We start from the raw sequence: 24836 nt of genomic DNA, 5'->3' as shown, positions 1-24836 counted from the left end.
TGTATTAAATGGAAAACACTGGGCAATATTGGAAACAGAGTCAATGAAAAAATTATTGAAGGCATCTCCAACTGTCTGTGCATTATTTGTAATTTGTCCATTTATCTTCAATTCTAAATGTTTTTTTGCTTTTTGTATCCTGTCCTTTTTTCAGTTGTTTCCAGATTGTTTTAGTGTCTCCTTTTGCATTCTCAATTAAAGTCAAGAAGAAATTTGCTTTTTCCTCCCATATGTTTTTTACTACTTTATTCCTTAGTGTTCTAAACAGATTTCTAGCATTTTGCGATCCACTTTTGATTGCCTTTTTTAATGCAAGATCCCTCTCTTTCATTAGTTTCAGCATATCAGAGTTAATCCAGGGTAGTATGTTTTTATTATTTTTACGTTTGAGTTTGGAACTAAAGTTTTTAATTGTTCTCTCAAGTGTTTCTACAAAACATTCACAGTCCCTTTCACAATCATCAGTACATCCAGACCACTGCTGCTTGGATCCTGACTAGAACCAGGAAGTACAAGCACATAAGTCTTGTGCTCAGGTCTCTGCACTGGCTTCCTATGGCCCAGAGAATAGACTTTAACGCAGCCTTGCTTGTGAACAAGTCTCTCCATGGCAGTACATCTCTGACATGTTAGTGCCATATGAACCATCTCACACTCTGAGGACTTCAGGGACCGGCCTCCTGCTGGTGCCCAGAGTCAGGACTAAACATGGGGAATCAGCGTTTCAGTTTTATGCAGCTAAAACCTGGAACAGTTTTCCTGATGATGTGAGACAGGCCTCTATTTTGACAATGTTTAAATCCAGATTCAAAATGGTTCTGTTTAGGTGTGTATATGACAGAAAGGCTTTAATTCTACACCATTTTCTTTTAATTCTCATTTTATGATGATTATTTGTGATTGTGTTTTGAGTTGTTTGTATTGTGATTTTAATGTCTTTCTTATTTTGTAAAGTATTTTGAATTGTTTTGTGTACAAATTGTGCTGTACAAATAAACTTGCCTTAATATTTTAGAAAACTGCTGTAGCAATGACATTGGTTTATCATTTGATACTAGTTGTTAATTGACACTTTTGTAAATTGGAATCACCTTAGCTATTTTTATTTGATCTGAAACAATACCAGATGAGAAAGATTTGTTACATATATAAGTAAGAGGCTTGATAATACAGCGGATGACTACCTTAATGAGAGACATATCAGTGCCGTGGCGGTCAGCTGATTTCTTCTAACACATCACTGTACACCACTTAAAAACATTGTATTGATACTGAAGAAACTGTCAATTTTGGGGCTAGCTCAGCACCTACATTGACCAAAAATGAGTAAACTCATTGACAACTTTGTTTTTGATTGTTATGTTTATGTTTTGGATAGTTTCTCTTATTTTCTCTGACAGTGAGTCTGTCAATCACTCCCTCTGGAATCAAAGAGATAAAATACAGCTCCAGACCCACTCATTTTTGCAAAGTTTTGTCAAAGCACGTGGTTCTGGCTGGCCAGGTAAGAGGTTCTCTGACAGTGTATTCTCATAAGGAAGCTAAACAGGGGACTCTAAGTTACTGCTCTGCTTTTATTTATTAGAATATTATTAATAAATTACTTAAAATAAACTACTTATAATTTATGATTTTGTTTGCTTTTTTTTCGTTTTTCCTCACAAATCAAATTTTTTTTAAAGTATTTCCAGAAAGTTTTATCTCGTATCCCATAAACGAGTGGACTGACTAGCCGTGGCATCACATTGACCAGAATGGTTACAACAAAGCGAACATTAGACACACTCTGAGGGAATAAAAATATCAATCCTGTTATAAGTGCACTATACAAATATGTGAGCATGGAGAGCATTAACTGGAAGCTGTGAAGCAGGACTGTGTTTCTGGCCTTTTTGGCGTCAGCTGAAGCCGATTTTGCTGTGAACAGTATTTTGAAATATGTGTAGATAAGAGTCAGCCACACAATGCCCATTAATACAGCATTAAAGATTGTGTCTTTCTTCTCTATGCCAGGATGTCTTAAAATATCTGACCTTTGACAAAACACTCGAGATTGAAAAAAGTGAAGACGTTCTGTGGCTAAAGAGAAAAAGATGTCTGGAAGAACAGACTGTGCACTTATCAGCCAAATGAAGGAAATGACAATGTATGTTCTTTTAACTGTAATGATCTGTGAGTGTCGCAGAGGGAAGCAGACAGCAACATAGCACTCAATGGCCATGAAGGCAAGAGTCATAGGATTGTTTAAATTAGCAGGTAATCCCAACAGAAAGAAGAGAATGCACAACCACACATGGAACATGTAAATGATGTAGGTCAACACTTGGATGAGGGTCAGCAGTGTCAACAGGATGATGTCATTGATGACCAGGTGGATGTAGAGGATGTAGCGAGGATTCATTTTGAATATCTGCGGGACAAAGAAAAGTTACTGTTGTTTTTATGGTGTGTGTGTGTATGTATGTATATATATATATATATATATATATATATATATATATATATATATATATATATATATATATATACACACACACACACACACACACCCCATTTTATTAGGCAAAACCATGTTTATAGGACAATTTGTTTCAGTTGCGAGAAAATTTCATTGACTTTCATTCACATCCAGTGATAAATTAGATATATCAAATAGAAAACCAAGAGTATGGTGGGTGCACTGACGTTTGACATTTGACACAAAAGCCTATCTACCTCAGTGTGTTGCTATTTATTATGGCTTATAGTTTTATGCTCTGCAAAAAGACATGACTAACTGTGAATCTGAACTGAGATTCAGCATTACTCTCTTAGAAGGTCTTCTAGCCTCTAAGCTGTGGCATTAACAAATCTAAACTTCTACACTGATCTAAAGTAAATCTAAAATCAAAACTTTGTAGGCAACAGTCGTTTACTAACACAATACAATAAACTCAGCATCTTATTCTATGATTGTGACAGCTAGATATTTACAAAGCAAATGGAGAAATCACTGCCTGGTTCTTACATGCAAATAATGAGAGCAGAGTTTAAATATAAACTCTGCTCTCATTATTCCAAACATTCCAAACACAATGCTGTGCAAAGACTTTCCACCAATCAGTAACAAAAGTCATATCTCACTGCCATTGCAATCCAGAAATAGTAACAAACGTTCTATTAGAACCCTCACATGGGCACAGAAAGACAGAGAAGACCATCAATGACCTGACACACTGGTGTGTGTGTGTGGAGAACAGGGAAAACTGTAGTGAAAGACAACAGGCTCAGTATACCTGGAATATAAGTAAATCATTCTAAATGAATAGTCTGATTTGAGGGTGTCAGGATTAATTTATTGTGAATAGTGTTCATAAATGTTTTGAGAAGATAATTGTTTAAGAATAATACAGATGAATATTGTCATTTTGAAACAATAACCCTTATTAATATTGTGACATCCCCTGTGTTAAAGGACTAAATCTTTTGACATGAAAACATGTTACTATTATGAGGCTTTTAAGTATATATACTTTTAATGTGAGTCTTTATACCACTGAACTGACCTCATGCTTTATAAAGGTGTAAACAAGAGTAGCATTAATGTAGTTGATGGAGAGACAGAGAGTCACGGTGATGATATTTTTCATAATTGCAGTCTTCAGATCATCCCTTACCACCACAGGAGTCGAATTAGAACCAGAACTGGAGAAATTCATTGGAAATATCCTTGAAACAAAAACACTGGTTTAGTATGGTCAAAGTTTACAATGGAAATTTACACAGAAATGAAATTCATGTTCATATTGAGGATATGTATCTGATCAAGAAATTTAGTAGTAAATAATCAAACAATACCTTTCATATTCATCACAAAAGATTTGATGATGATCTCGTCTGGTTCCTCCATTAACACTGGAAGATGCAGTGATACAGATGTCTCATGATAGATTATTTATAGGATTTAATGATGTCTTGGGATCATCATCACGTGATTAGAATTTTCACTGATACAGAAGCATGTTAAGAAAGAAGAGACATTATTTGAGATTTCAAAATGTTTATTGAGAATGATTCCTTGAAGCACATTGGGCCTCATTCATGAAACATTCTTATGATTTGTACCTAATTTGGTAACACCAAAACACCAGAGCACAGTGTTGGATGAAGTTTGTTAAATTTAAGGGGTGGCTAATGTAGAGAAGGTTTCAGTGGTGGTCATCTGGATACTGCTTTTGGAGTTTTGTTTGGATCAAGGTTTTCTCCTCATAATTGTGGGAAAGAGACAGTGTAATCCCTCATTTGTCCAGGAGAGGTTGACAGTAGAGAAGGTTTCAGTGACGGTAATATGCTCACTGTTTTTGGTAATTTAGTTAAGATAAATATAATAGATACATTTCTCCACTATAAAGTGCCGTCTCTGGATTCTGGTCAGCCTACCTGACCTCTCACCCCTGATGTCATGTGCTGACACGAGCAGAGACATGGCCAATGTGCTAGCCCAGTTTGAGATTGTTTGTGGCTATAGCAAGGGTAAAGTGAAAAAGCCTTTTTCATCAAGCATCAGTGACTTGAGTGGCTAGATGAGTGGTTTTCATTCATTTTAACCATTTATTGAACTGTACTGAGCTAACAGAGCTAATTGTTTGTAGCATTCTGGCAGCTCCTGGACAGGACATCCCTAGTGTTTTAAGGTGCCCAACCTAGGCATGTTATACACACATCTAGGTTTGTTTTCTTTTAATTCAGTGTTTGTATATCTTGACATGTGTTTGCTTGCTAATGTGGCCTTTTGTAACTGACAGACAATTGTCAGACCTGGTCTTCCCTTTTCTTTATGGATCTTTCATCCTCTCCTCTGGTGGTTGTTCTCGTCTGGTAGAATAAAAAAAACCTTTTGGGTGTGTTCACTGACAGTATATTCTCATAAGGTTGCTAAAGTTACTTAGTTCTGGACACAATTTGAGCTTTTTTGACCATGTTTCATTTATTTCATTGTTTCCATAATCAAAAACATAACTGTATTTAGCTTTGTTCAAACTTGAATATCTATCCATCCATCCATTTTCTTCCGCTTATCCGGGGCCGCGTTGCACGGGCAGCAGTCTAAGCAGGGACTCCCAGACTTCTCTCACCCCAGACACATCCCTCAGCTCCTCTGGTGGGACCCCAAGGCGTTTCCAGGCCAACTGAGAGATATAGTCTCTCCAGTGTGTTCTGGGTCTTCCCCGGGGCCTCCTCCCAGTGGGACATGCCCGGAACACCTCCCTAGGGAGGCGTCCAGGAGGCATCCTGAGTAGATGCCCAAGCCACTTCAACTGGTTCCTCTCGACGTGTAGGAGCAGCGGCTCTACTCCGAGCTCCTCCTGTGTGATTGAGCTCCTCATCCTATCTCTAAGGGAGCGCCCAGCCACCCTGCGGAGGAAACCCATTTCGGCCGCTTGTATCTTATCCTATTGGTCATTACCCAGAGCTCATGACCATAGAGGAGGGTAGGAGCATAGATTGACCGGCAAATTGAGAGCTTTGCTTTTCGACTGAGCCCCTTTTTACAACAGACAAATACATCACTGCAGACGCTGCATCGATTCCGCCTGTCAATCTCACGCTCCATCTTTCCCTCACTCATGAACAAGACCCCGAGATACTTGAACTCCTCCACTTGAGGCAGAGACTCACCACCCACCCGGACAGGGCAAGCCACCTTTTTCTGGTTGAGAACCATGGCCTCGGATTTGGAGCCATCAGGACAACATCATCTGCAAACAGCAGAGATTAGATCCTTGGGTTCCCAAACTGGACCCCTTCTGGCCCCTGGATGCACCTAGAAATTCTGTCCATAAATATAATTAACAGAACTGGTGACAAAGGGCTGCCCTGGTGTTGTCCAACATGCACTGAGAACAGGTCTGACTGACTACTGGCAATGTAAACACAGCTCCTGCTTCGGTCATACAGGGACTGGACAGCCCTTACCAAAGGGCCCTGGACCCCATACTCCCGGAGCACCCCTCAAAGGACACCACGAGGGACAAGGTCGAATGCCTTCTCCAGATCCGCAAAACTCATGTGGACTGGTTGGGCAAACTCCCATAAACCCTCGAGGACCCGATGAAAATTGTTTACCAAATCCTTTCCTTCTGAACACTCAAAAGGGTTTAGAATTACCCAGGATTGTTATGTCATTGTTATGTACCATTAGCTGGTACCATTCCTAACATTAACTCCAATGTATTTTCAATGGGAGGGTTAGCGTTAGCTGCCTACTTACACTAATGAACTTCAGAATCTGTAAACTCTAGTTAGATATTGACTGTTATTGTTTGTTGGGAAATGTAAAAAAAAAAAAAAACTTATTCACAACAATCATTGTCTGTGCTATCTACAAATGTCAAAATTTGTGATTTTATGTTGCTGTCTTCTTAAAATGAATAGGATAGAATGTTAATATCATTTCTATATACCGTAAATTTCGGATTATAAGCCGCTACTTTTTTTCCACGCTTTGAACCCTGCGGCTTTTACAGCAGTGCGGCTTATATATGGAATTTTACTGGATAACGACCCCTGGGGGGCGCTCTCTAGCTGTAAACGTAAAAGTGAGACAGACGTGGGGAAAGATTCAGCTCTGAAGAATTCACTAGTTTTGATTTTGAACGATCATTTTGCGCATCATGAAATGGATATGATGCAGTTTTTAAGATAAAGAAACAGAAAGGAAACAGAGCAGGGGTCGGCCTGAAGATAAAATGAAGATAACACTGTATAATAACAATAATGTAACGGAATAATGTAGGTTTTACTTTCACGGACAAGCCTTCTACACGTGGCAGATAAATATGGCAAAAACAACTTAAGTGCATTAAAAAAATACAACTCACCAAACCGCTGCATCATGCATCGCGCTGATTATGTGATTATGTCTACTCTACTCCGCAGTTTCTTTAAAAAAACAACAACAAAAAAACTCGTAGCGTATCGTTTAATCCCAGGTGCTTATTCTCCATGTGCCAAAGCAGTTTTGAAGGTTTCATTGCCTTATTTGCTTTTCCCGTATGTTGCGCAGAGCGGACTCTGTGCGTGAGTCACCTGCAGCGACAAACCCAGATTTTAAGTAGGCATTGTCTGTTAAATTTATCTTTCTTTTTCTTGGAGGTCGTAGTCTCTTCTTCTGGCTCCTCAGTTGTCCTTTTCCCCTTTGTTAAAAAGATCTCCAAAGACTTTTGTTTTGGCTCATTTTCACTCGCTTGTGGCTCTACTTTAATGCGTCGTGTCTGATGTGTTAAACGTGATACGTCACCGCGGAGACAAGAGCAGATAATATACTTGCTACTACATCAAATAGATTTCTGTGGCGATTTCCAGCAGGATTTTCATGATACATCTACGGACGAGCTTATTAGTGTGTCATTAGGGACGGGCCAAAGTTGCTCCTGACCCCTGTGCGCACAACGTCTCAAAATCAGGGCTCTTTACGCAGGACTGAGCTGTGTCTGTGTTAGTTCCCAAGCCACGCAGAGCCGCAGTATGAGGCGGAAAGAGGCGCATGCGGCTCCGGAGCCGCGAGTTGCCGACCCCTGAAATAGAGCCACTGCACGTAAGCTCGACATCAATGAATCCAACTTGGTCAATGTAAAAAGACGACAAAAGTTTTCAGAGGAAATAAAAGCAGATTTTCCGTGTTGGTGCAGCTTTATTTTCTAAACCTGCAGATGTGTTCATCCCGTGTTGTTGTCGTGTTGGTGCCAATTTTCAGGCACAGTTTAAAAAAAAGCGTGTCAGTGCACCGTCTTTCTGTGTAAATATCTCATGTTACAATATGAAAACCTGCGGCTTTTATTCAGGTGCGGCTTATATATGTACAAAATTGATTTTCTCTTCAAATTTAGCTGGTGCGGCTTATATCAAGGTGCGCTCTGTAGTCCGAAATTTACGGTATGTCACACCTGGAAGGGTCTATTGCGTTCATTGGAACTACATGCTTGTGCTAGTGTGTTAGACAAATGTGCTAACCTTAGATATTGTTGGTTTTTTTAATGGTAATTCCATCTGCCAGTCCCAACACTAGAGCCTAGTATAGGGAGCGCATCTGAAGGAATATCATGGCTTTTGTCTTTAGTTACAGACATTTATTTCATAACACTGAAATATTACATTCCAAAACAAACATGTTTTGGAATGTACATATTTTGACTCATAAAACTCATAATAAAAGTGTATGATTACAATACATTTTCAGGTATACTTCAGTTACAGTTTAGTTATATATGTTTTCGTGTCTGATGGTGTTCACAGTTTAGAGAAAGTGTATTTAGTTTGAACATGTTTTTGCATTTCTACAAAGAAAGATACAAAGATAAGTTACTTCTAAATGTAGAATGTAGAGTTTGAAAGAATAACATACAGTTCAGACTCTCATGAATCAACTTCATAGTTTAGTTGTTTTTTTTCTCTTTTTCTCACAAAACAAATGTCTTTTAAAGTATTTTCTGAATTCTTTATCTCTTATTCCATAAACAAGTGGACTGACTAGCCGTGGCATCACATTTACTACAATGGCCACAGCAAAGCGAATAGCGAGCACACTCTGAGGAAATAAAAACAATAGTCCTACTGAGATTGGATTATATACATATGTGAGCATGGAGAGCATTAACTGGAAACTGTGAAGCAGGACTGTGTTTCTGGCCTTTTTGGCATTAGTTGAAGCCGATTTTGCTGTGAACAGTATTTTGAAATAAGTGTAGATAAGAGTCAGCCACACAATGGCCAATAATACACTATTGTAGATGATATTCTTTAGGCGTAAGTCAGCTTGTCTGAAAATGTTTGGCCTTTCACAAAACACTCGAAATAGAAAAAAGTCAAGACGTTCTGTGGCTAAAGAGACAAAGACATCTGGAAGAAAAGACTGTGCACTTATCAGCCAAATGAAGGCAATGGCAATGTACGTTTTTTTAACTGTAATGATCTGTGAGTGTCGCAGAGGGAAGCAGACAGCAACATAGCACTCAATGGCCATGAAGGCGAGAGTCATAGGATTGTTTAAAGCAGAAAATAATGTAATTATAATTAAAGTCATGCATAACCAGACATGGAGAGTGTAAATTATGTAGCTCAACACGTGAATGAGTGTCACGACTGTCAGTACGATGATGTCGTTGATGACCAGGTGGATGTAGAGGATGTAGCGAGGATTCATTTTGAAAATCTGGAAAAAAAAGAAAAAGTTTTATATCAATGTGTATTGCAATGTGTATTTGTTTGTTCGTATGAGTCCAGAGTGTTACTTTGATTAAGGTAGCCCTAGCTAGTATAGATTGTCTAGACATATTATAATGTCAATTATTGCAAAGAATAAAAATAAAAAAATAAATAAAAATGCCAACATTGGATTCTTACTACATTGACAGGTAATTATCTTGTAAGAAAAAACATTAATATCTTAAAATGAAAAATTGCAAAACAAATATATTTAAACAACATACAAACCAATGTCAGCAGTTCAAATCCAGTTCAGAGCAGTGAATACTGTTGTTGTGCGCTAATGCAATTCATTTGCCTGTGTATGAATGTTGTGTTGTTTGGGTGAGTGATTGGTGGCGTCAGAAGGGCAAATGGAACAGATAGGCAGCCTTATTCTTATTATTATTATTATAAAGAAAAAAATAATCATGAGGTCTGAAAGCATTATATTTCCTTTTTCCTATTGTGCAAACTCTGGCATAATTATTATTAAGCGAATAGCTGAGACACATTAGTTTAATACTATGTCCTAATTAAAATAAATTAATTAATAAAATGAAGTCAATGATCTTGTCACAAATTGAAGTAAAAACATATGTAATTACTTAAAGATAGATATAGTGGATAATGGTTATTGGACTCAGATAAAAAAGAGATGTGAACACTGCATAGATTCTGCACATTCAAATGCATCTTTGCACCAACAACTTTCAGCTCTGACCTCGTGTTTAATGAAGGTATAAAGTAGAGTAGCATTAATGTAGTTGATGAACAGGCAGAGAGTTACAGTGATGATGTTCTTTAAAATGGCATTCTGCAGATCATCCCTCACTACGGCAGGCGTAGAGTTACTGCTAGAGCTGGAGATATTCATGGAAAATGCCCTGTAAAAACATTAATTAGTGGGAAGAGAATACAAAAAATACATTTAAGTTTAGTAATTTAATGTTACTTGAGAGTTTGGCCAACTGATATAGTGCATATAAATACCAAGCCTTCAAAGCATGTTATTGTCAATGCACATGCCAGCAGAAGATCTCATTACCTGGTGGTTCCATTGATGTTTAAACTTGCAGTAGATCAGGTGTCTCACAGATTATTTGTAGGATATAATGATGTCTTGGGATCACTGTTGGCTGTCACATCGTTGTTTACACTTTCACTGATGAGATAGTATGTTATGCAAGAGTGAGCCAATAGTTTGTGCCTCTTAAACCCAATTCTTTTTTTGTTTTGTTTTGGTAGTTTAAATATTTGCTGATTTTAACACATTAACAAAAAAATAAATAAAATAAAATACAAAACAGAAGTAAAAAACAAAAACAGGTATATGAGGTATTGTTGGTGTAAGAAGTTCTTTCCACATGGTCAATGGTTTTGTCCACCCCAGTGAACGAGAGGGTCACATTACTCTGCAGTCTTCAGACATTTGTTTCAGGATGTGTAAACTCATGTTTTATGTCACTTTTACAGATATTAGGTTTTGCTCCATTGCAAAAATCATGTAAGAAAGGTCTGGTTCAGGACCACATTTGCATGTGGCCACATGTGTGTGAGGCAGCAGTGAATACATGGTAGAGTATACTGCCAGGGAAAGCTGAATAAGAACAGGTCAGATTACAACAGGACTGTGTGTAATGCTGCGAACAGTGACCCAAAAAGTGAGTCAGCTCACTGGGAAAACATCTGGTGCTTCAGATGGCCAGTACAGCCCTTGGGACAGGTCTGACACTGTCGTGTTGGCCTACAGACCGAACAGCAATGGGAGGGATACTAGACAGTGCACTCACTGGGGGACTTCAGTGCCCACATGGGCAATAACAGTGACACTTAGAGAGGGGTAATCAGGAAGATCGGCTACCCTGATTTAAACTCGAGCAGTGTTCTGTTATTGGTCTAGTCACTGTCTATAATCAAAACCATGTTTGGTGCACATGGCACCAGGACTCCCTAGGCTGGAGGTCGAATGATCAGCGTTGATATAGTGCATGTTGGACTCTGGCAGGCCGCCTTTGTCAGTAGTTCTCTTCTGTGTTTTTATGGACAGAACTTCTGGCACAGTCAAGGGCCGGAGGGTGTCCAGTTTGGGGACCACAGGATCTCATCTCTCCTGTTTGCAGATGATGTTGTCCAGATGCCTTCATCAAAACAGGGCCTGCAACACTTGTTCACGAGTGAGGGAAAGATGGGACACAAGAATGACAGGTGGAACGGTGTAGTGTCTGCAGTGATACGATCGCTGTATTGGGCTGTTGTTGTGAAAAATAACCTGAGCTGAAAGCTCTTGATTTACTGGTGAATCTATGTTTCTACTCTACTTTGGGTAATGACCAAAAGGACAAGATCGTGAATACAATAGGTCAAAATGAGGGACTTTATCTCTCAGCTAGCCTGGGAATGCCTTGGGGTCCCCTGGGAGAAGCTGAATAAAGTGTCTGGGGTGGAAGTCTGGGGGTCCCTGCTTCTACTGCCACTCCTGTGACCTGGCACTGAATAAGTGGAAGAAGATGGATGGATTTTATTTGCAATATAGAAAGGTTCTAGGTTCTAATCAATCATAGAAATGATCAGATCATTTGTGCATGTACTTTTGGGATATGTCATGGCAAAATATAATGTCATCAGAGGATAATCTGACTCTTGCCTCCCATTTGGGAGTAAGATATCACATTCTAGAATCTGAAAACCACCAATATCCAATTTATGTAGCCTTGATGGCGTATAATAATGCCTATTGAGAATTTGATTTTGCATAAATTTACCCCAGGATACCCTAATATAACTCTTGTTACTTGCAACAATTGAATCCCATATTTCAAATATGTGTGTTGATTTCCATTTATATAACTGAGCTTCCTCTCCCATTTAGTTTTTTAAAAAGTTGTTTTTGACCCATGGGCACAGGGTATACCTTTTTAAGGCTTTGCTGAGTAATGGCGGAAGTGCAGAAATACATCCATCAGATTTGTTTTACCAGAGACATTTCCTTTTAAACACTCTTTCATTTAAAGATACTTCAGATGTGGCCATAATGGCTTTAATCAGATCTCAGAAGTTAAGCAAGGCAGGGTCTGGTTAGTACCTGGATGAAAGACCACTGGGAATATCAGGTGCCACATTTGGGTGCCAGTGACAAAAATGTTGATGTGTCCTTTGGCAAGACACTTCACCCACATTGAAAAAAAACAACAACAAACAAAACAATATGTATATGCATGCACATTATATGTGTATTCCTATACCCCTATACATTACTATACTTATATTTACATATACACTTACACACATATATATATATACACTTATATATATATATACATACACATATATATATATATATATATATATATATATATATATATATATATATATATATATATATATATATATATATATATATATACACACACACACACATATACATACATACATACACACAGACTTGATTATTTAAGATTATTTAAGATTATCCAGCTCCAATAAGGTTTTACTCCATAATGAGATAGTTTTTGTTTTGGCTCCATGCATTTTAGCTACTGATAGTTCCATGTTGATGATATAGCGAAAGGTATTGATCCAGTGACTAAGAGTCAAGTTGTTAGATGTTTGCCAGCGAAGGGCCAGCAGTTTTTTCGCTGCTGTCAACCCTGCCAGTAAAATCTTTTTGTGAAAAAAGGACCAATTTGATAACATCGAAAAATCATTAATCAAAAGGATAAGTGGGGTAAAACAAAAATCTTTGTTTAACATTTTAACTAAATAGGAATGTACAGTTTTCCAAAATATATTGACGTCTTTACAATCCCAAAAAGGGGGGCTGATGAAGCTGGGGTGATGATTTTTCAATGAAAAGTGAATTGTAGCCAGAGTCAGTGGAGCCAGGAGCACGCCCGTGATCGCATCCTTTTTGGAACGTGGCGGCTAGAGTATTAGGTGTTTCTTTTTATATGTACAGTCTATAGTTTGCACATTTGTTTAATTGCAGAAATCCACTACTCTCTTCAAATTTCAATTTCTCTTCATTCAATTGGATTTTTGTAAATGCAGTTTAGCGCCCTGCATTTCTTCAACCTCAATAATTTGTACATCCTGCTGCACATCAGTCATTGAAAGTCAAATAAATTCTGTTTCTCCAGTGTCAACATAATGTTTATGGCTGCATTCTGGGATTGCATGACATCATCTCCTGGAGCTCTACAGTCGGTACTCTCTTCTTGACTCCTGACATAGAGAAAAACAGGAGCAGCTGCAGCTGCCTCACGCAGACAGCTCAGCCTACAAAGCTCCTCAGCTTTCATTGACACTCGTAGTGTGTTTCTGACGCTAAAAGGAAAACTTATGCATGTACCCTTGGTCTGCCGAGTATACATATATTGCTCAAAAATATATTTTTATTCAAGTGTAGAAAACAAATCCAACCACAATGAAAGTAATTTATTAATGAAATGCTTTCCCACAAAACAAATGTTGTGTGAAGTATTTTCTAAAAGTTTTATCTCTGATCCCGTAAACGAGGGGACTGACAAGTCGTGGAATGATATTGATGAAAATCATCATAGCAAAACGGATAGCAGACGCACTTTCTGGAAACAGTGCTGTGAGTTCATAATAAATTACAAAATACAAATAGGTGAGCATTGAGAGCGATAGCTGGAAACTATGAAGTAGCACAGTGTTTCGGGCTTTTCGAGCACCAGCTGAAGCCGACTTTGCTGTGAACACTATCTGTAAATATGTGTAGAAAAGAGTGGACCAGATTATGACCATAAACACTGCATTGAAGATGATATCTTTCTCTGCCACTTGTGAATGTCTAAAAATATTAGGCCTTGTACAAAATATTTTAGAATAAAAAAAATCAAGAGGCTCTTTAGCTAAAGCAATAAATACATCAGGAAGTAGATACAAAGCACTTATCAGCCAAATAAAGACAATGACAATGTATGTCTTCTTGACAGTAATGATCTGTGAGTGTCGCAGAGGGAAGCAGACAGCAACATAGCACTCAATGGCCATCAAGGCAAGAGTCATAGGATTGTTAAAATTAGAAGAAGAACCGATTAAAATCAACAGAATGCACAGTGAAACATTGTAAATGTAAATAGTGTAGCTCAATATGTACATCAGGGTCAACAGTGTCAACAGGATGATGTCGTTGATGACTAGATGGATGAAGAGAATGTAGCGAGGATTCATTTTGAATATCTGAAAAACAAATGAAATGTTTGCTTGTAGTGTGACCAATGGTGTACAATACAAAAACTACAATAAAATAGGTACAATTAAAAAAAAATAAAAAATGTAACTCAGGCTAATAGGTTGATTTTGCAATTCTGGATTAGGCCTGAACAATAAACATTTCTAATTGAAGAAACATTTCTAATTGAAACCAAAAAGGTTGCCTTTTGCATATCAACAATGGTGACTGGGCTGAGTTAAGAAGGCATGTTATACTTTTACACAGCTACTGCACATTCAAATATCTTTAATCTGTATACCCACAACCATCCACTCTGACCTCATGCTTGGTGAAGGTATAAAGCAGAGTAGCATTAATGTAGTTGATGAACAGGCAGAGAGTTACAATGATGATGTTTTTAAAAATGGCATTCTTCAGATCATCCCTCACCACAGGACTAGAGTTACTGCTAGAGCTGGAGAAATTCATGGGAAATGCCCTGTAAAAAAACAAACAAACAAAAAAACCCCAAACATTTTTAGCTGAACAGAAAATGCAGTAATAAAACCTTAAGCACATGTAATTAAAGAAGATCTCTTTACCTGGTGTTTCCATTAACGTTTGAACTTGCAGTAGATCAGGTGTCTCAATGACAGATTATTTATAGGATTTAATGATGTCTTGGGATCACTGTTACGTGTTCAGTATTTTATTGGCATGTATGCCATTTATGACATCAGCCTGTCCAGGGAATGCGGGTGGAAATTAGCAATTTAGCTATAACTAGGTGCAAACATTTTACTTCTTTTGTGTAGGTCAATGTTTTTATGTTTTTTGTCAAGCTACATACCCCAATGTTTTCCATTTTGTATAAATTGTATCTCCATACACTTACGAGGTGGAGTCATTTTTCTGGTGGGGGGTCTGCCACCTGCTTGTCTCCATGGAAATAGCTTTGTCTGGAATGTTATCCAGCTCACAGCGAGAGTGCATGATTTCAAGGAATTTTTGAGCAACAACTGTAAGTGAATGGATGTCAGATACATTTAATGCCACTGTGGAACATTTGATGCCCAGCAATAGCCGTGTGTCTTATATAAAAAAAGAAATCTGAATGAAAAAATAAAAGTCCTTTATTTAGGCAATGGGGACATGGCAGATGATGCGTTTCAACAACCATACGGTCTTCTTCAGGGCAAACATGACGTTTGTGACAATGACAGTTGCAATGTATGTTTTCTTGACTGTAACATTCAATGGCCATGATGCTAAGAGTCATAGGGTTGTTAAAATTCACAATTTTAATTGGAGACATGATGTAAAGGAGGGTCAACAGATTTTGTAATTTATAGGGCTCATATTGGTCATACAAGTACAAGCATTGTACATGCACATTCAATCTGTGACAAGTTTTGAGTGGAAGTTAATTGCTTTAACATAATTACACAAAATGTTATTAATTACAAAGTAAAGAAATATTTCAGTAATACAGCAAATATTTGCATGCAGATTTAACAGAATCTTGACAATGATCGGAACAATAATTTTTAATTTTAAAAAGTAATCAAATCTGCCCGTGTCGGTTCTGGATGGAAATATTCAAAATATACTATAGTTTGAAACACTTGATCTACCTGAATCTATCTTAAGTAGCAAAATTCAAATCAAAATATATCGTCTGAATTGGAACAGTCCTCACAAACTCTTTCAAATCAGGAAGGAATAATTTTCCTGAAAAGCATGAAAAGAGATGCTGACCACCAATGAGTGATGGAGTGAATGAATAAGTGACTTTGGTGACCTAGTAGCGTGCTAGAACTATAAAATTGGCCAGATTACCCCTACCTTATCCTGCCTTTTACTCTTGAGAGGCTCTGCAGACTTAAACTCTATCTCTATGGATGTGTGTCAGTGCTGGGCACATCTACAGCCCAGCTGTCCTGGTTTCGTCCTGTTTTAGCTCTGTTTTAGTTCTGATTCAATCTTGGACATATCTACAGCCTGTGCCCATGGGAGTGGATCTTTTCTTAGCTGTGGTTCTCCTCAATGTTTCTCTTTTTGTTTGCTTTTTTTTAGTTTTTCCTTGCCCAGACTGAAGGTCTAAGGACTAGGGGCACTATGGGACAGTGATTTATTTGCTTGTTTCCTGTGAATGTTTGTCTGCTTGTCTTTTATCGACCAATGACTTTCACTATTTGATTTTCTAACCTTCTGTTGGTCCTATGATGCAACTTCTGATGTGATTTGGGGTTGTACAGAAATATATTGAACTGAAAGATTATTATTTTCGAAAAGAGTCCAGAAATTTTAACAGTGAACCTTCAGTGAGATTGGAAAGTCAAATGATATGTGCTGTTTCTCATTTAGGCTCTTCATTACACCACTGCTTTTGTACAAAACATGTGCTGCTTTAGATATTTTCGAAAACTTTTATCTCTGAGTCCATACACAAGTGGACTGACGAGTCGTGGCATGATACTAATAAAGATCGTTATTGCAAAGCGTATATCCCGAGCACTATCTGGAAACAATGACAGAAGCCCAAAAAATATAATGTAATACAAATATGTGAGCATTGAGAGCATTAGCTGGAAACTATGAAGCAAGACCGTGTTGCGGGCTTTTCGAGCATCTGCTGCTGCTGCTTTGGCTGTAAAAAGTATTCTCAAATATGTGTAGAAAAGAGTCAGCCACACAATAGCCATTAATACTGCATCAAATATTTTATCTTTCTGAGCAACATAGGAAAGCCGCAATACGTTAGACCTCATACAGAACACATGTGATCGGAAGAAGTCTGTAGGCCAGGGGTCACCAACCCTATGCCCGCGGGCGCCATGTCGCCCCCAAGCCCCACATGAGTCGCCCGCAGACCGGTTCTAAAAATAGCACAACTCACTAATGAGCTACATCTAAAATTTAATTTTATTCTGTTGCTTTTTTTTTTTTTTTTTAAATCACCCTTGCGTTTATATAGATTTAAAAATGACAATATCTTAAATATATGTTCATTATACGTGAAGTTTAGATAAGGTAAGGTGAACTTTGACCTACTCACTTCAAAGGTCAGTATTGTGCGCGTGACAAAACCGGTGCTCCGCTCGCGAGCGCTGTGAGGATGCGCTGAAAGCAGTTTCTTACTCCAAAACATGGTAGAAAATAAAGAGATCACTTTCACAACGATTTAAGACTATAAAAGAAACTTGCGCGTAAACCTGCGCGTATCTCGAGCGGAGCGACTGTGGTGACGGCAAAGCGGCACAATGTGGAAGGACACTTCACTACGTCTCACAAAGCTCCACACTAACTACCCACGGGGACGCGCACTCCCCACGGGGGCGCACACTATGGGCAGAACAAGCCCAGAGCTAAACGCAGCTTTGGGTAAACAACAGGCTTTTTTTCACGACACCGGTGAAAAAGTCAAACAACGCAACCGAGATTTATTTAAAAATATGTAAGCTTATTTTTCTTTAACATTACATAATTGATAACTTTATGAAACATGGTGCAATGTATATTATTTATGTTTTGTTAAAAAGGTTTGTCAATGGATAGTGAAAATGGGATACTTTTCCTGTGAGATGTAGTGATGTAAGTGTCGTCTGGAAATTTAACAATTACTAAGATTAGTAAAGTTAAAGTGCTGAATACTGATATCTGTTTCCCTCCTTGCTCATTGTTGATAATTATTTTGAGAAATCATTAATGTGATCAGTGTCTTGCAACATGATCAGTGTCTTCACATAGACGATTATCATTTATCATTATTAATAATGTATAACTAAAGGCAAACTGAGAAAATGTATTATTTCAGAAGAGCGTATCAAACTGGTAGCCCTACGTATGACTCAGTGCCCATAAAGTAGCTCTCAGGTTAAAAAAGGTTGGTGACCCCTGCTGTAGGCTCTATGGCCCAAGCAACGAATACATCTGGGAGTAGGTAAAAACCACTTATCAACCAAATGAAGGCTATGACGATGTAGGTGTTTTTCACTGTACATATTTGGGAATGCTGCAGAGGGTAGCACACAGCAATGTAACATTCAAGAGCCATAACTGCTAGTGTCATCGGGTTGTTGAAATTAGCTGCCATACCAAACAGAACCAGAAGAATGCATAGGGACACATTGAGGGTGTAAACGATGTAACTCAACACCTGAATGAGAGTTAAAATGGTCAATAAGATGATGTCGTTCATGACCAGGTGAATGTAGAGGATGTAGCGGGAATTAATTTTGAAAATCTGCAAAAAGAAAACAAAAGTTGTGACAAGTTACAAAATACCATGATGTGAAAAATAAATATCAAAAGTGAATTTGTATTAAATTTGTGTTTTAAATATACCGTAAATTTCGGACTACAGAGCGCACCTTGATATAAGCCGCACCAGCTAAATTTGAAGAGAAAATCAATTTTGTACATATATAAGCCGCACCTGAATAAAAGCCGCAGGTTTTCATATTGTAACATGAGATATTTACACAGAAAGACGGTGCACTGACACGCTTTTTTTTAAACTGTGCCTGAAAATTGGCACCAACACGACAACAACACGGGATGAACACATCTGCAGGTTTAGAAAATAAAGCTGCACCAACACGGAAAATCTGCTTTTATTTCCTCTGAAAACTTTTGTCGTCTTTTTACATTGACCAAGTTGGATTCATTGATGTCGATCTTACGTGCAGTGGCTCTATTTCAGGGGTCGGCAACTCGCGGCTCCGGAGCCGCATGCGCCTCTTTCCGCCTCATACTGCGGCTCTGCGTGGCTTGGGAACTAACACAGACACAGCTCAGTCCTGCGTAAAGAGCCCTGATTTTGAGACGTTGTGCGCACAGGGGTCAGGAGCAACTTTGGCCCGTCCCTAATGACACACTAATAAGCTCGTCCGTAGATGTATCATGAAAATCCTGCTGGAAATCGCCACAGAAATCTATTTGATGTAGTAGCAAGTATATTATCTGCTCTTGTCTCCGCGGTGACGTATCACGTTTAACACATCAGACACGACGCATTAAAGTAGAGCCACAAGCGAGTGAAAATGAGCCAAAACAAAAGTCTTTGGAGATCTTTTTAACAAAGGGGAAAAGGACAACTGAGGAGCCAGAAGAAGAGACTACGACCTCCAAGAAAAAGAAAGATAAATTTAACAGACAATGCCTACTTAAAATCTGGGTTTGTCGCTGCAGGTGACTCACGCACAGAGTCCGCTCTGCGCAACATACGGGAAAAGCAAATAAGGCAATGAAACCTTCAAAACTGCTTTGGCACATGGAGAATAAGCACCTGGGATTAAACGATACGCTACGAGTTTTTTTGTTGTTGTTTTTTTAAAGAAACTGCGGAGTAGAGTAGACATAATCACATAATCAGCGCGATGCATGATGCAGCGGTTTGGTGAGTTGTATTTTTTTAATGCACTTAAGTTGTTTTTGCCATATTTATCTGCCACGTGTAGAAGGCTTGTCCGTGAAAGTAAAACCTACATTATTCCGTTACATTATTGTTATTATACAGTGTTATCTTCATTTTAGATGTCAAAAAGTATTTGCGGCTCCCAGTGTTTTATTTTATGTGGAAAGTGGGTCCAAATGGCTCTTTGCGTGTTAAAGGCCGACCCCTGCTCTGTTTCCTTTCTGTTTCTTTATCTTAAAAACTGCATCATATCCATTTCATGATGCGCAAAATGATCGTTCAAAATCAAAACTAGTGAATTCTTCAGAGCAGAATCTTTCCCCACGTCTGTCTCACTTTTACGTTTACAGCTAGAGAGCGCCCCCCAGGGTCCGTTATCCAGTAAAATTCCATATATAAGCCGCACTGCTGTAAAAGCCGCAGGGTTCAAAGCGTGGAAAAAAAGTAGCGGCTTATAATCCGAAATTTACGGTAGTTTATTCAATTAATACATGCATATTTGAACAGTTTTGGCATTTTTCTTATGTTGGTACACTAGTAGTCAGTACCATATTGGGCCTCATACAGAAAAATGTCTGTTACTCCCACTTTAAGAAGGTAACTATGCTCTTGTGACAACTGTGAGAGCCCATTAGAGTTTGCCTACTTGTATAATATTTTTATATGAAGTAATTTGTAAAAATGTAATGAGGTTTCCTGTTATTATGCATAGGAGGATTTTGTAAACATTATTTAAAAAAAAAATGTAGCAAGAGTCAATCAGAATCAGAATCAGAATCCTTTTATTGCCATCATTTGTGAACACAGTTCACAAACTAGGAATTTATTTTGGTGATAAAGTGCAACATAAAATATAAAACACACTGAATAAATACAAATACAAATAAGGGCATGCATGAACCTGTAATACCTTGCAATAAATAAATGAATAAATAAACAAAAAAATATAAAGGCCAGATTAGTTAATTATTGCATAAAAAAAGAAAAAAAAATCATAATTATAATCATCATAATCGTATTCCCACAAATCATGTTTTCATTTATTCACTGCACAATTGGAAATACTACACTGCACAAAAAAATAATAAATATATTGGATATATTAATGAAATGTTTAGACGTAATTTACACATTCCTGAAATGCATATATAATGTGATTGAAGCCGTTTGAAATGTCAATTTCCCTTTTTGCAATGCATTCTATATCTGTATATTGATTCCTGCAAATGAGCTACAGGGACAAGTATTTTTCAGTGTCACCTAAAGAGTGGTTACGGTATGTAATCAAAAATCAAATTCATAGCTGATGAAGTCAAACATACAGTAAAATAATAAAACAATTTCACAAAGATTTTGAGACTTGTAAAGTGCTGACCTCATGTCTTATGAAGGTGTACACCAGAGTAGCATTAATGTAGTTGATGGAGAGACAGAGAACCACTGTGATCACATTCTTCAGTATAGCAGTTTGGAGACTGTCCCTCACCAGAACTGGAGTCGAGTTACCGCCAGAAATATTCATGGATCAAATGTCAACACCCTTCAATAAATAGCACCAGGTTAGCATTGCATGTAATGTGTGAAAACAGGCCAACTAACTCATCTTTTGTTTTTCCTTTTTTTTGTTTTTTTTGTTTTGTTGTTGCAGCGATTATTTTTTAAAAATGTTATATATAAACATAAAATCTGAGGCAAATTAAGAGTTTAAACACTTAGTAATCAGCCATCTATTTCTAATAACTGATTGTAAAGTATGTTTCTCACCTCTGCTGTCACAGATGTCCTGGCACAGGGTAAGACAGCCTTCTGAGTGCAACAGTCTTAAATAGGATTCACTGCTGATATCAAGGGAGCAAGGAAGAGTGTGTAGATAGATTAACTTTATTGATCCAAAAGGGAAATCACTCGGACATAGTAGCTCACAAGTTACAATAGAATGACAGATGAATATGTTAAAATATATTGAAATACAGTTCTAAATAAAGTCACAGAATATAGCAAGAGATCCGTGTCAAAAAAGATCCATCGAGAGAAGCTTCTTTAACATCGTATTTGTATTAAAGACAGAACATTCAAAGGATAATATTTTGACAGAGGCTCTAACACTGTCCAGCATTGTTAATGCTTCAGAAGTACAATATGAAATTGCTGGGGAAATTTTCATTTATTTCATTTCATTCATCTTTATTTATGCAGGAAGAGCCCAATGAGAGCCCTCTTTTTCATGGATACCCTGTTCAAATACAGAAAATACAAACAAAAAACAAACAAAACAAGTACATAAGTACATATCTCCTTCCATACCTGTTTCCCTTCTCAGTTCTGGTGAGGCTAGCCCTTAGACGTATACAATTATGTGATCTTGTTTTAAATGTCCCCGTATTAATGTTCAACAAGTAAGTGAGATATTCAGGAAGTCTATGAAGTAGTCCCTTATAAATACATTTCATAAAGTGTTCTCTTCAGACAGATAGCAATGGCCAACCTACTTTTTGATGGGTTTTAAATTCATCACCTGTTATGAAACAAAGGGCTGAGTGAAAGAGTGAATCTCAAGGTTTCAATGTAGAGGCTGAAGTTTGCATTTATGTTATATGTCCATAATCTAGTACAGAAAGAAATGTTGCTTTAACAGTTTCACTGGAATACAAGATTTGCTTCTGTAGTAAAATAATGATTTTGATTTTAAATGGTTAAATAAGGATACATTTTCGTCAAGCCAAAATCCAAGATATTTACAGGTGGTGACTCTTTTAATCCATAAAGTGTATAACGTTTTTCAGCTTTCACATTACTTAAATGCTTTTAGAGAAACAATTATTTTTATTTGCACTGAATGATAATTTAAAGATTTTTGAGGGAATTTTGGATTTCATTACAATCTTGATGCAGTTTTTAAATTGTTTGATCAGCAGAGGGAGCACTTGCATACAAAACAGCATCATCTGCATATAAATGTATGTATGTAGACTGAAACACAATAACCAAGCAAAAACGTTGAGTTTTGCTCCGGCTGAGATCCTGCAACTCATTCTTATAGTAATAACCTTATGCTGCCCAAGGATGCAATATACAGACTGCAAAAACTGCAATATACAGTATGTATACAGTATGTATGTATTTATTTCGAGCACAGGTACACCTAAAGCACATCTCATAAACTGTTCATATACAAGCTCAAAAAGGAGTGGGAAGAAGAAAACTTGTCAAGTCCCACCCCTATCTTTCATCAGGACACAAATCAAACTCTTTTATTTATACTTCCTGTTCGGTTGAAGGGAAGAAGAAAAGGAAAAAAGTATATACATACATATACGCACATATATATGCACACATACAAACATACCATATATATACACACATACATATCATATATACATATATATTACATATACATACACATACACACATTCATGCATACACATAGACTCATTCAATTCATAACAATAATCTAATGTTGCTATCTAACCTTAGATAATGTAACACATATACATGATCATATTATGATAAGGACACCTTTATTTAATAATTTAGATAGAACAACATTAAAGCTCTTTAACTATGTCCCATTACATTGCACATTTACTGTCAAATTGTTCAGTGCAGCCTCTAGTGTGTAAACACCTGGGGGGAGCTCAGAAAGAGAAGAGAGGCAGATACCTCTATTCTCTTTCTGTCTTTCTATGCTGCTTTTTTTCTCCATTTTAAGTTGAGACCTTGAACGTTTGACCAATAAATGGAAAATATATTCCCATAGGCAGAGGTGGCCAAAGTATAGATGGTACAGCTGGTCAAATATTACTCCGATACAATTAAAAATAATTCAGTAAAGCTATTAATCATGTAAAATGTACTTTTTTCACCTTTTACCCATGTTATATTGTTGTTCCCTCATACCTGGAGTAGTATTTTTCATTCAAGCTTGTTTCATTGATCATTTAATCCAATATCTCTCAAAAATGCTCTTTCTGCATATTGGCTGTTGCGTCAAAGAAAAACTCCAGACTTCTATGCAGTTTTTAAGCACATAAACATCACAGACTCGTTCTGTGGTCAAATTGTTCTCACAACAAACACATGGCTCTATTAGTATAGCATTCACACAGGAAAAGGACTTGGCTCTATTAGTATAGCATTCACACAGGAAAAGGACTTAAATTGTTTACTTTTTAAATATTACGGCATATTTGCACTCATGTCTTTGGAGTGGCTTTAAGTGGGGCAAACGATGTGGAAAACTCCTTCATTAACTCGTATCAGTCTTCCCTCCCCCAGTTTGGATAGGCGAGACAAAAGAAAGCGCAAAACATCACACAGCATTAAGTTGAGAGAAATTTTGTCTTAATGATAGATAACAAATGAGCTTGGGTATTTAGTTCGGGTAACTGAAATAAACAGAGCTGATTACTAGGCCTCATGTGCATCAACGTTCCACGGCAGATGTGGACAGTAGTCTATAGCCCCATTCACACATGCAGACTGACCCAGGAATTGACCTGCATTTTGCCAGATTAAGGGCATGTGTGAACAAAGCCAGAAGTGCATGTTGCAATTTTGATCTGGCAATTTTCTGGGTAAATTACTAAGAAGATGCATGGAAGGCTTATGTGTGTATAAAGCCAAAACATTTCCAGGGTCATTTCTTGGTTTCCTGGTTACACCACATGGTTACAGTCTACAGTCTACAGTTCTTATTCAAATGTACGCAGCAGGGCATTCCTATGTGAGAGAGCACATTTATTATTGTTTTTTTTTTTGTTTGTTTGTTTTTTTTCATTACTTTTTACATTGTAGCTTCTCACTGAAGGCATGAGTACAATGAATGATCACACATGGAATGAACTAGACAAAGTGTGAAATAACTTAAAATGTTAAGACCATATCAAACATTCCAGACTATTGGGATCCTCTGCGCACTTCAGCTTTGGGCTTTATTTTATTACATGCATGTTCAAATTACCAGAAAAAAAACATTTTAAATTCTGCCTGTCTTTGAGGTGGATTTGTGTTTCT

General features: G+C 37.5%; 3 protein-coding genes across 3 annotated transcripts; all 3 read right to left on the bottom strand.

Annotated features, from left to right (window-relative positions):
• Positions 1-1660: 1660 nt before the first annotated feature.
• On the bottom strand, positions 1661-3698 carry LOC117371381 (odorant receptor 131-2-like; the record flags this gene model as incomplete). Its single annotated transcript, XM_033967050.1, has 2 exons — positions 3546-3698; positions 1661-2410 (listed from the first exon to the last, which is right to left on the bottom strand). Coding segments are annotated over exons 1-2 (903 nt in total), but the record flags the coding sequence as incomplete, so codon positions are not given.
• A 9964-nt stretch (positions 3699-13662) lies between these two features.
• On the bottom strand, positions 13663-14893 carry LOC117370851 (odorant receptor 131-2-like). The gene is made up of 2 exons (XM_033966390.2): positions 14744-14893; positions 13663-14430 (listed from the first exon to the last, which is right to left on the bottom strand). Exons 1-2 carry the CDS (start codon positions 14891-14893, stop codon positions 13663-13665), a joined length of 918 nt encoding a protein of 305 aa, XP_033822281.2.
• Positions 14894-16779: 1886 nt separating this feature from the next.
• LOC117370850 (odorant receptor 131-2-like) lies at positions 16780-21345 on the bottom strand. Its single transcript, XM_033966389.1, has 3 exons — positions 21199-21345; positions 18336-18650; positions 16780-17136 (listed from the first exon to the last, which is right to left on the bottom strand). The coding sequence occupies exons 1-3, from the start codon at positions 21343-21345 to the stop codon at positions 16780-16782; spliced, it is 819 nt and encodes a 272-aa protein (XP_033822280.1).
• Positions 21346-24836: the final 3491 nt, after the last annotated feature.

This window comes from Periophthalmus magnuspinnatus, chromosome 5, assembly GCF_009829125.3.
Source record: "Periophthalmus magnuspinnatus isolate fPerMag1 chromosome 5, fPerMag1.2.pri, whole genome shotgun sequence".
Taxonomy (NCBI): Eukaryota; Metazoa; Chordata; class Actinopteri; order Gobiiformes; family Gobiidae; genus Periophthalmus; species Periophthalmus magnuspinnatus.
The sequence above is the reverse complement of the archived record's forward strand: the minus strand, read 5'-3'. Positions and strand labels throughout refer to the sequence as shown.